This window comes from Mandrillus leucophaeus, unplaced genomic scaffold, assembly GCF_000951045.1.
Source record: "Mandrillus leucophaeus isolate KB7577 unplaced genomic scaffold, Mleu.le_1.0 Scaffold7, whole genome shotgun sequence".
NCBI lineage: Eukaryota > Metazoa > Chordata > Mammalia > Primates > Cercopithecidae > Mandrillus > Mandrillus leucophaeus.
Genome location: NW_012107585.1, coordinates 9,029,835 through 9,041,604, shown reverse-complemented (window position 1 = coordinate 9,041,604; position 11,770 = coordinate 9,029,835). Strand labels below are relative to the sequence as shown.

The 11,770-nt window shown below is 41.3% G+C and overlaps 1 protein-coding gene across 2 annotated transcripts in view; it reads left to right on the top strand.

The window, feature by feature from the left end:
- MPHOSPH9 (M-phase phosphoprotein 9) overlaps window positions 1–11,770 on the top strand; it is an 87,112-nt gene that overhangs the window by 72,364 nt on the left and 2,978 nt on the right. For both annotated transcript variants that reach the window (XM_011964532.1, XM_011964533.1), the window contains exons 17-23: window positions 4,086–4,220; window positions 5,392–5,567; window positions 6,750–6,890; window positions 7,721–7,841; window positions 8,638–8,741; window positions 9,464–9,711; window positions 9,996–10,064. In XM_011964532.1, coding sequence (XP_011819922.1) covers window positions 4,086–4,220; window positions 5,392–5,567; window positions 6,750–6,890; window positions 7,721–7,841; window positions 8,638–8,741; window positions 9,464–9,711; window positions 9,996–10,064 — 994 coding nt within the window. The remainder of the gene's footprint in view (window positions 1–4,085; window positions 4,221–5,391; window positions 5,568–6,749; window positions 6,891–7,720; window positions 7,842–8,637; window positions 8,742–9,463; window positions 9,712–9,995; window positions 10,065–11,770) is intronic.

Genomic DNA, 11,770 nt, shown 5'->3' with positions numbered 1-11,770 from the left:
TTAGCCAGGATGGTCTCGATCTCCTGACCTCGTGATCCGCCTGTCTCGGCCTCCCAAAGTGCTGGGATTACAGGCTTGAGCCACCGCGCCCAGCCCTGAAAGAACTCTTACAAATCAATAAGAAAAGGATAACTTTCTTAACAAAAAATGGTAAAAGAATATAACAAGCAGTTCATAGAACCGTGATGGCTAATAAAAATGAGAACATGTTAATTGTCATGAAAATGCACATTAAAATGATAAGATACAATTCACACCGTCAGACAGGTCAGACTTAAAATTGGATCACTTTAACATTTGGCAAAAGATATGGAGAAACAGGAACTCTCAAAGTAATCAATGACAGTTGATACATCTTGTCTAGAGAGTGATTTGGCAACATCCAGAGAGGTTGAAGATGTGCACGCCCCAGATCCCACAGTTCCATGTTAAGATGTTTGCCTTAGGGGCATTTTCACATGTGTTAATTTTAGCATTATCGAAAGGCTGCATATTAAAAACCACATTTCCACTGCAGGGAGAAAGGACAAATATATTCATACTATTGGTAAATGATTAAAATGAATAGAGCTTATATGTACTAACACAGATAAATTTCAAACATAACATTGAACAGAGAAAGCATTAAAGGCCAGGTGTGGTGGCTCACACCTATAATTTCAGCATTTTGGGAGGCCAAGGTGGGGAAATCGCTTGAGCCCAGGAGTTTGAGACCAGCCTGGGCAACATGGCAAAACCCCATCTCTACAAAAAATACAAAAAGTTAGTGGTCGGATGCAGTGGCTCACGCCTGTAATCCTAGCACTTTGGTAGGCTGAGGCAGGTGGATCATGAGGTCAGGAGTTTGAGATCAGCCTTACCAACATGGTGAAACCCTGTCTCTACTAAAAATACAAAAAAATTAGCTGGGTGTGGTGGCATGCACCTGTAATCCCAGCTACTCGCGGGGCTGAGGCAGGAGAATTGCTTGAACCTGGGAGGTAGAGGTTGCAGTGAACCAACATCGAGCCACTGCACTCTAGCCTGGGTGACAGAGCGAGACTCTGTCTTAAAAAAAAAAGCTGGGTGTGGTGGTTGGTGGTTCCAGCTGCTTGGGAGGCTGAGGTGGGAGAATCGCTTGAGCCTGAGGGTCGAGGCTATACTGAGCCATGATCATGCCACTGCACTTCAGCCTGGGGGACAGGGTAAAACCCTGTCTCAAAAAAACCAAAAGACATTTAAAAATGTTTATTAATACATTATGCCTTCTGTGTAATTAAAAAAATACAACTATATACATAAAACTTGGTCTTCTAATTAAATACAAATTTGGCAAGATTGGGCTGGGCGCCATGGCTCACTCCTGTAATCCCAGCACTTTGGGAGGCCGAGGTGGGCAGATCACTTGAGGTCAGGAGTTTGGCCAACATGATGAAACCCCATCACTACTAAAAATACAAAACTTAGCTGGGCACAGTGGTGGGCCCCTATAATCCCAGCTACTCTGGAGGCTGAGGCAGGAGAATTGCTTGAACCCGGTAGGCAGAGGTTGCAGGGAGTCGAGATCACACCACTGCACTCCAGCCTGGGTGAAAGAGCAAGACTCCGTCTCAAGAAAAAAAAAAAATTGGCAAGATCTCAGCATTTATTAAAACTGAGAATGGGTGAGTAGATGCTTGTTATTGTATTCTTTGTAATTTTCCAAGAATGTTTGAAATAGTTTTTTTTTTTTTTTTTAGATGGATTCTTGCTCTGTCGCCCAGGCTGGAGTGCAGTGGAACGATCTTGGCTCACTGCAAACTCCGCCTCCTGGGTTCACGCCATTCTCCTGCCTCATCCTCCCAAGTAGCTGGGACTACACGTGCCCACCACCACGCCCAGCTAATTTTTTTATTGTATTTTTAGTAGAGATGGGGTTTCACTGTGTTAGCCAGGATGATCTTGATCTCTTGACCTTGTGATCTGCCCACCTTGGCCTCCCAAAGTGCTAGGATTACAGGCATGAGCCAACACGCCCGGCCCTGAAATAGTTCTTAATTTAAAAACTGGGCCGGGCGGGTAATCCCAGCACTTTGGGAGGCCAAGGTGGGCGGATCACGAGGTCAGGAGATTGAGACCATCCTGGCTAACACGGTGAAACCCTGTCTCTACTAAAAACACAAAAAATTAGCTGGGCATGGTGGCAGGCGCCTGTAGTCCCTGCTACTCGGGAGGCTGAAGCGGGAGAATGGTGTGAACCCAGGAGGCGGAGCTTGCAGTGAGCCGAGATCGCGCCACTGCACTCCAGCCTGGGCAACAGAGCAAGACTCCGTCTCAAAAAAAAAAAAAAAAAAAAAGAGGGAAAGAGTGACTGGAATTGAAGTGAATGTAGATAAAAGAGACAGCTCTAAAATGTTTGGTCGTGAAAGGGGACAGAGAGAAGACAAGCGTTGTTTCATGGTTTCTGGTGTTTCTTTGAAGTTTGACTCAAAAGTTTCACCTGTCAACGAAGGTGGGATGGGAGGTTTGAGGAGGGTGGAAAGGGAGTGAGATAGTCATGTTTGGAGAATTGAAGCTTGTTGGTTACAGAAAGTCACGTTGCCAGGCGGTTTGGGGTGTCCGCCTGAGGTGTTGATGAGTCTGCCCAGCTGGTGGCTTTTTTCCAGCAAAGCTCAGTGATAGGAGTTTAGACCCTGAAGCACAGCCTTTGTAGTCAGCCAGTCCTCAGATTTTGCTGCCAGTCAGGTGTGGTGAAAGGTGAGCAAGAAAGCATGAGTGTGGACTCCAGGGTAGATCAAGAGGACCTAGTCAGGCTAGGAGGGGTTGATAAACGGAAAGTGGAGAGGCCAAGGATTGTAGGTCACGTTGCTGATGCTTGAGGGCTGGAGGCAGAATAGGGGCGGAGTCTTTGGAGTATTGGTTTCTTAAGGGGAGTGTGTTCTCTGGTTATAACAAAAGCCAGCAACTACCCTCTGAGGTTGCTAGCTGAGGAGTAGAGGGTCACCTCACTGGAGAGAGCGGTCAGGAAGTTGCCTAGTATGAAAACAGGAATAGGTGTGGAGAAAACAAGGCAGGCTGCAAAGTCTGGGGAATGACTGGGGGTTAACAGGATGGTGGGAACCTCAGATGAGCTGGGAGAGCGGTAGTCTAGAACTGCACTGTTCAGTACAGTCCTGCCAACAGCCACTATTACTATTTAAATCAATCGTGTCAAGCTAAAATGAGCAACAGAGACTGACTCTCCAAAGAAATTTATTTGGAAATGTTGGGGGTTTGCAATCTGAAGGATGCATGCTGTGGTGAACCATAAGCATGTCCAAAGGGGTTGGGACACAGGAAACTTTAAAAGACAAAGGGCAGTCCACAGTCCACTAAGCTATTTGAAAACCAAGACCCCTGGTTACAGGAGCATGTTGCAGGCATTAGCATTAGCTCAATGGTGGAGACATTCCTTGTTAGGGATGTTTCCTTGTACAAACAGCTTATTATCTGGAATACTGTGGTTCTGAGGAATTCAGAATAGTTCCCATAATCAGCATCTGTGTGAGAGGGCTGCTCCTTTGTGCCTCCCAGCTCCATTTTGTGGGAGTTTGACCTTAGTGACTCCATTTTGATACTGAAAACTTACTTCATTAAAATTAAGATATTATAATTGGTTCTTCAGTCTCACCAGCCACATTTCAGGTGTTCAGTAGTGACACCTGACTTGTGACTGCTGCATTGGACAGTGCAGATAGCGTTTCTGGTTTTGCAGAAGACTCTGTTGGACAGTGCTGGTCTGAAGGGAACAAGAAGGGCAGCCCTGCTTCATTCAATGCCTTACCCTCAGCTACAGTAGGGGCACAGAGCGTAAAGGGTGTGAAATGCCTGAGAGACAGTGAGGGGAATGTTCAGAGCCACAAGTACCTGAATCTTGACTGAGATTCAGGAGTAACAGAAACCTAGAAGAACAGTTAAGTTGAATCATAAAACTGTAAAATAAATTGTATCTAAAATATAGATTGTTACATGTAGTTTTAAAATTACTGTACAAATGTGTAAATACTGTTTGAGAGCAGATTGTTTATACGCACATGCAGTCTGAATTGAAGTGCAGACCTTTATAATGCCTGTTTTCATTCTAATAGCACACTAGCAACTTCAGACGTCAGCAGGCGAAAGTGGCTGATTCCAGGTGCAGAGTATTCCATCTTTACTGGCCAGCCTCTGGACACCCAGGACAGTAACACGGATAACCAACTGGAGGAGACCTGTAGCACTGGGTGAGATAACTTTGCTAAAGATTCTATTTAGGGATGTTATGTTTTCTTAGAGATTTCAATTGCTTTTAAATGTTCAGGAAGCCATCTCTTTGGTTGTTTAATGTCTTAATTTTGAGAAGATGACTTTTTATTTTACTTTGAAAGGCTACTACTTTTAGAATATTTTACTTCCATGAGCTCTGCTGAGCTTCCCCACCTGTGCTCAGTGGCACATTATGGGTTTGTGATTAGGATAGGATGTCAATCCTCAGGCCAGACACGGTGGCTCACACCTGTAATCCCAACACTTTGGGAGGGCAACGTGGAGGATTGCTTGAGCCCAGGAGTTCGAGACCAGCCTGGGCAGCATGACAAAATCCCACCTCTACAAAAAATAAATATATTAGCTGGGCGTGGTGACATGCGCCTGTAGTTTTAGCTACTTGGGAGGCTGAGGTGGGAGGATTACGTGAGCCTGGGGAGCTCAAGGCTACAGTGAGCTATGATTACACCACTGCACTCCAGCCTGGGTGACAGAGTGAGACCTCATCTAAAAACAAACAAAAGATGTAGATCCTCTCCTGCTTCAGATGGCTCTGGCCAGCCTGAGCCCCGAGCCTGCCTGAGCAGCCTCAGCCGCTTACTCCAGGGTACTGTGCAGATGCTGTTCCTCTAAGTGTAGGATGTTGGAAGGATGGGAAAGCACTGTATGCAGGTTTAATTTATTTGCATTGCAAAGCATGCTCATTGTGGAGTATAATTGTCAACTCTGTAACAACCCCAGTAAAGTGTGTGTTTTAGCTTGGACTGTTGTAACAAGTTACCACAGACTGGGTGGCATAAACAACACACATTTCTTTCTTTACCTCTGAAGGCTGGAAGTACAAGATCAGGGTGCGGAGTGTTTGGTGAGGGTCCTCTTCCTGGTTATGTCCTCACGTGGCCTTTCCTTGGTGTGTGTGCACATAGAGAGCGCTCCTGCCTCTTTCCGTTTTTCATAAGGGCATTAATCCCATCATGGGAGCTTCATCCTCATGACCTCACCCAATCCTAATTACCTCGTAAAGGCCCCACCTCCAGATACCATCACATTGAAGATTAGGGCTTCAATGTGTATGTTTGGTGTGGGGGTGGAGGGCAAGACACAGACGTTCAGTCCATAGCACTATATGTCTTAAAATTATTGTTTAAGGCACCATTCACCTCTGGAAAAGGATTCTTCACCTGGAAGATCATCAACAAGCTTGTTGATAAAAAAGCAAAGAGAGACTTCAGACACACCGATCATGAGAGCTTTACAAGAACTTGATGAAGGAAAAATGTTTAAAAATTGGGGGACACAGACAGAGAAAGAGGACACTTCCAATAGTGAGTATTTCCTGGTTTGAGTATTTCCTTGTTGAGATAGATAGGATATAGATATCTTTCCCCATTTATATTACCTTCGTTAAAATTAAAATCTTTAGGTAATGAAATTAGAAGTTTTAACTCTGTAAACTTGCTATTTTACTGCTACTTCAGCCCCATTTCATAGAGAATTGAATGTCCTAGTTAATAATTTATCACAGTTCTGGCGTAACATGTACCTTCAAAGCCAATTGCATCTTACATTCTGATTATGAAAAAGGTTTACATGGCATTTTTTTTTTTTTTTTTGAGACAGAGTCTCACTCTTTTGCCCAGGCTGGAGTGCAGTGTGCAATTTCAGCTCACTGCAAACTCCACCTCCTGCATTCAACTGACCCTCCTGCCTCAGCCTCTCAAGTACCTAGAATTACAGGCGCCCTCCACCACCCTTGGCTAATTGTAATATTTTTAATAGAGATGGAGTTTCACCATGTTGGCCAGGTTGGTCTCAAACTCCTGGGTTCAAGTGGTCCACCCGCCTTGGCCTCCCAAAGTGTTGTGATTACAGGCGTGAACCACTTTTCCTGGCCTTACATGGCATTCCTAAGGATATTTGAAAAATTCCTGTCAGTCTGTCTTACTTGCACACATCAGAAAGCTGTGGTAGGCATTTGGTATTCATGAAGTGAGATACAACATTTCCTCTTCTTTCTTGGTTACTGAGCATCGGTAGATAAGGCAAGCTGTGTCTTTAATACTGTGTTTCTTCACAGGTCCAGGTCACCAATATGGTTCTCTCCTTTTCCTCTATGTTTGCTTGCTCAGACCCCTTAGTCATCCTGCCAGTGTCTTTGGGGTTACATCTCCCAAGCAGTGTCTCTTAGTAAATAAATTAATAACCTGCTTTCTAAAAATAACCCTCTTGAAAATCACCTTGAATGCCGATTGTAAACAGGGAACCAGAATGAATTCATTATAAACTCCCATATTTTTCTTCATCGAACATTTTTTATCATTATAATGCGGTGCATTTGCAAATAGTAATTATAACCTAGCTGACGAGAATAAATGCTTTGAACAGAACCTAAGCTGTGTGGCTTGGTGTGTAACCATGTGTAACCACCTGTTAATAAAGGTGGATAACTGAAGCTGAGGCTTGTTTTGATTTGTTTTTTGTTTTGCTTTTTTTTTGGTCTGCTGTAGTAAATCCTCGGCAAACTGAAACTTCAGTTAATGCAAGTCGTTCTCCAGAAAAGTGTGCCCAACAGAGACAAAAGAGACTTAATTCAGCCTCACAGAGATCATCATCTTTACCACCTTCAAGTCGTAAATCAAGTACTCCAAGTAAGAATTAGATGTGTACATACATCTCTTGGGTTCAAAAGCGTGACTTCTGAGCTGTGCTCACTGCTTACCCATTTCCGGTTTCTCTTGTATCCTCAGCACCTAGTAGAGTACTCTGGGCAGAGGACCCCTAAATAAGATCTTGTTCATAAATAAAATTGTCTGATCGCACAGATACTACAAATGTAAATGAAGAAATCTGTTTATTAACGTGAGATTTTTTTATTGTGCCCAGTAAATTGTTTACAACTAATACTAATAATTTATTGTGTCCACTAAATTGTTTGCAACTAATACTTAAAAATACTGCAGAGTTTTTAAGATCGTAGATAACTAGATAATTCAATCAAATTAATCCAAGCTAGTCTGCAAATATACTTCTTATGTATTTGATCTCAAGTACTCAGCATTAGTCACCACTTTTCTTTAGCCAGTTAATTACAGGTTTGGTTTTAAAGTTGAAGCATTGAATTTCTGTCCTGATTTTCCATTTTCACACCAGCTGAGGAGATTCTTATTACTGTGTTATAGGAACGTTCAGTAGTGTACTGCTGTTTCCATCTTATTTCCAGTCGACTTCTAAAATCCTGAAAAACCAGTTTTGAGTCAGAGTGCTGAAAGTACTGTCTGATATACTACAGTGTCACAGTAGTTACCTCTAGGTATTAGGATTATGAGTGGTTTTATTTTTTTGTACACTCTTATTTCTCTTTCAAAGTTTTACATTGAAATTATATTCCTTTCAAAATTAGAAAAAAAATACTGAAAAAGAAACTTATGCTGATACATATAGAAGGAAAAGAATATTTCCTCTTCATTTTCTTCTATAGCAAAAAGAGAGATTATGCTAACACCAGTGACTGTGGCTTATAGTCCAAAGCGATCCCCTAAAGAAAACTTGTCCCCAGGATTTAGTCATCTGCTTAGCAAAAATGAGAGCAGTCCAATTCGGTAAGTTCTCTAAAATTGTAAAATAAAGTTTACTATGTTAGTGATTTTTTTCCAAATGTTGACTTATGTCTCTAGCTATCACTAATTTTTCAGTTGCCAGTGGGAACTCTGTGGATTTCATTTAAATCATAAGGGAATATCATACTACAACTAAAGTACTGCAGTACAATGAACACAGTTTTTAACTGTAAACTTGCTATTACTAGATTTTAAATATCACCTCAGCACCCCTTTCAGCTTTTGTATGTAGAATGATAGATAGTTCTTTGTTTTCCTGAAAAGGTTTATGATACAGGAAAACTTTTGGGCCATTTGTACAGGAAAGTGGGCTTTACTGGTATGGCCCTGGCACCAAATGCATGTTTACCTGTGCTGCTGAGAATTTGTCCCCTCTGAAGTGCAGGCAGCTGTGTGTGCTGTTGATGGGGAGGGATGTTGCTTCTTGGTTCTAGACCCAACTCTGTCAGGCTCTTGCAGAGATGAGTTAAGCACATTGAACCTCAGTTTCTTCTTCTATAAAACGGGGACAATAATAACTACCCTGCTTATTTCATAAGGTTTTTATAAAGATCAAATGACATAATGTACGGGTAAGTGTTTTAAGTCTTTAGTATGTAAATACAATTTTGTTAGAAAATAGAAATTAAATTTCAGTTTTAGACAATTATATAACCAGCTTTCTTTTAAGAAAATACATAAATATGTGAGTTAGCTGGATGCCAGCTCATCTTTGTAGTGGAGATAGGGAAAATCAGTTAACATTTTTTTCTCACAAGTAACTTGCTTCATTCAATAGATTTGATATACTTTTGGATGATTTAGATACTGTTCCTGTGTCTACATTACAACGTACCAATCCAAGAAAGCAACTCCAGTTTCTTCCTCTAGATGACTCGGAAGGTATCTTTTCCTAAAAAATATTAGTTATGGTTTTAGTCATTCATTTTTTGAGATTCTGGTATCTCTCAGTGTTCTAAATATTATAATATCCTGCACTTAAATATTTTCCTGCTCAAGGGCCTCTGAAACTAAGCACTCATGATGCTACGTGTTGTTATGTCAATGTTGTTATCCTCACTGAAAAGTTGGGAAACTGAGGTACAGGGAATGTTGATGTTTAACTACCAGGGCCACACTATTCAGTTATTCTCTTTATTTTTATCCTCTATATGCCGCTTAGGCTTTGGGTAACTTTTTTTTCTCATTTATATTCTAAATTTGGAATAAAGCTATAAGACAATGTATGTGAAATCACTTGGGTAGGCCCTCAAAACGTTACCTGTTTAGTGTTGGTGTATGTCCACTAAATGTAATGTATTATTTAGTTTTTAAACTTTTTTTTGCTTTAAGTTTACTTAAAATTCATTTATGTTTACATGAAGTTTGCTTAAGTTCATTAAGGGAAGTTGCAAAGATTGTCAAACAGAGGGCAAAGCTTTCAGAATTCTTTGGAGAAAAAAGCACTGAGTAAATATGATTGATTATTGTATCTCTTTTCATTACTTTTTTGGGCCATATAGCAGCTATATCCAGAAAGTGAAATTGGGCAACATATTTAATATATATGCAACCTACACAAAAAATTGATAAGAAATATAAGCGATTTCTCTCCTCTCTGACAGAAAAAACATATTCTGAGAAAGCCACCGATAACCATGTTAATCATAGCTCTTGCCCTGAACCGGTGCCAAATGGAATGAAGAAAGTATCTGTGAGAACAGCCTGGGAGAAGAATAAATCAGTTAGCTATGAACAGTGTAAGCCGGTTTCAGTCACTCCACAGGGGAATGATTTTGAATATACAGCAAAAATTAGGACCCTAGCTGAAACAGAACGATTTTTTGATGAACTTACAAAAGAAAAGGACCAGGTAAAAACAAACAAATATTTTTAAAAATTGTTTTCTGAACTTAATGCTTATGTCTAAGGAGAAGGGAATTATTGAGTCAAACTGTCTCAGGAAATTACAACGGGATAACATACTAGAGCTGTGCTAGCAACGGATTTGAGCCATGTGGTCGTTACTAATTGACAGAGGGAAATTAAGTTGAGATGAAATGGATAAGGAAATACTAAGCCAAAATCTTTTCTTTCCATTCTGTGTGATAAACTTCCCTGCCAGTAATTTAAACATTTTTTTTCGTGTGTTAACAGATTGAGGCAGCACTAAGCAGGATGCCTTCTCCTGGAGGACGAATCACTTTACAGACAAGATTAAATCAGGTGAAATGTCTTAGCTTGAATCTACTTTAGAGGCTTGATGCCAGTCAGTGTTCCATTTATCTAAGAGGGGTTTAAAAAATCATGGCACAGGGAAAATTAGACACACTGAAGCAGCAGTCAAAACTTTTAGCTTTTACAGGAAGTGTTTGATTATAGCAATTTTATAACTGCAAGCTAGCTTTCAGGAATAAAAATTGATTTTACCTTTAGACTTAGAGAAGAAGGTGTTCATGCCCTTGTATTTTCAAGAAACTAACTTGAGAGCAAATGGCAATATGCTTTTCAACAGATTTTACATTAAGTTAGTGCTCACAGATTGCCCCTCTTTTTGTTTGATTTCTCTCCTCAGATCTGTAATTTATTTCTGAACTCCTTTCCGTTAGCAAGCAGATAAAATGGTTACACTTTGGAAACTGAATAGCTGTAGAGGTTTAAAAAGTGAGCTGTGGGCCAGGCGCAGGGGCTCATGCCTGTAATCCCAGCACTTTGGGAGGCTGAGGCGGGTGTATCACCTGAGTTCAGGAATTCCAGCCACTGCGCCCAGCCCCCAACTTCTTTTCTTCTGACTTTGTCTTTTTGTTCTGATAAATTTTAGTCAGTAATTTATAGGCCGGGCATGGTGGCTCATGCCTGTAATCCCAGCACTTTGGGAGGCCAAGGTAGGCTGATCATCTGAGGTCAGGAGTTTGAGACCAGCCTGGCCAACATGGTGAAACCTCATCTCTACTAAAAGTACAAAATTTAGCCGGGTGTGGTGAGGGGCGCCTGTAATTCCAGCTACTCAGGAGGCTGAGGCAGGAGAATTGCTCGAACCTGGAAGGCGGACATTGCAGTGAGCCAAGATCGCGCCACTGCACTCCAGCCTGGGTAACAGAGTGAGACACAGTCTCCAAAAAAAAAAAAAGTCCTTCAACTGAATTTTTCATGTTATGAAATGTCCTTCTATAACATCCTTTTAAATTAACCTACAATATTCCATCAGCAGTAACATATTTAACCAATAATCTTTTATTAGAAATTTGGGTTGCTTCTAATTTTGGATATCATAAATAAGGCTACAATAAAGTTCTTAAACATATCTCTTTGCACATGTAAGTATTGCCTTAGGAATCATTCCCAGAAGTAAAAATGCCAGGACCAAAGAAATGCAAATTTCTAAGGCTTTGGATATATGTCAAGTTGTAACCCAGGGTGTTTGAGACAATTTCTACTCCCACCTGCAGTGTATGAAGATAAGCTCTTCCCCATCCTGAAACCTGTATTTTTCTGGGGGAAAATAAAAACAACAACAAAAACCTGCCATGGCCTGGTGTGATGGCTCATGCCTGTAATCCCAGCATTTTGGGAGGCCGAGGTGGGCAGATCATGAGGTTAGGAGTTCGAGACCACCCTGGCCAACATGGCAAAACCCCATCTCTACTAAAAATACAAAAAATTAGCCAGGCGTGGTAGCACACGCCTGCAGTCCCAGCTACTCGGGAGGCTGAGACATGAGAATCGCTTGAACCCGGGTGGTGGAGGTTGCAGTGAGCTGAGATCGTGCCACTGCACTCAGCCTGGGTGACAGAGCAAGACTCCATCTCCGAAAAAGAATAATAATAATAATAATAAAATACCCGCCAATGTGATCGTTTTTTAAAAGGTGTGAGGTTGTCTTGGCTAATCTTTATTTATTTTGGAGAGGAGTCTCGCTGTGCTGCCAGGCT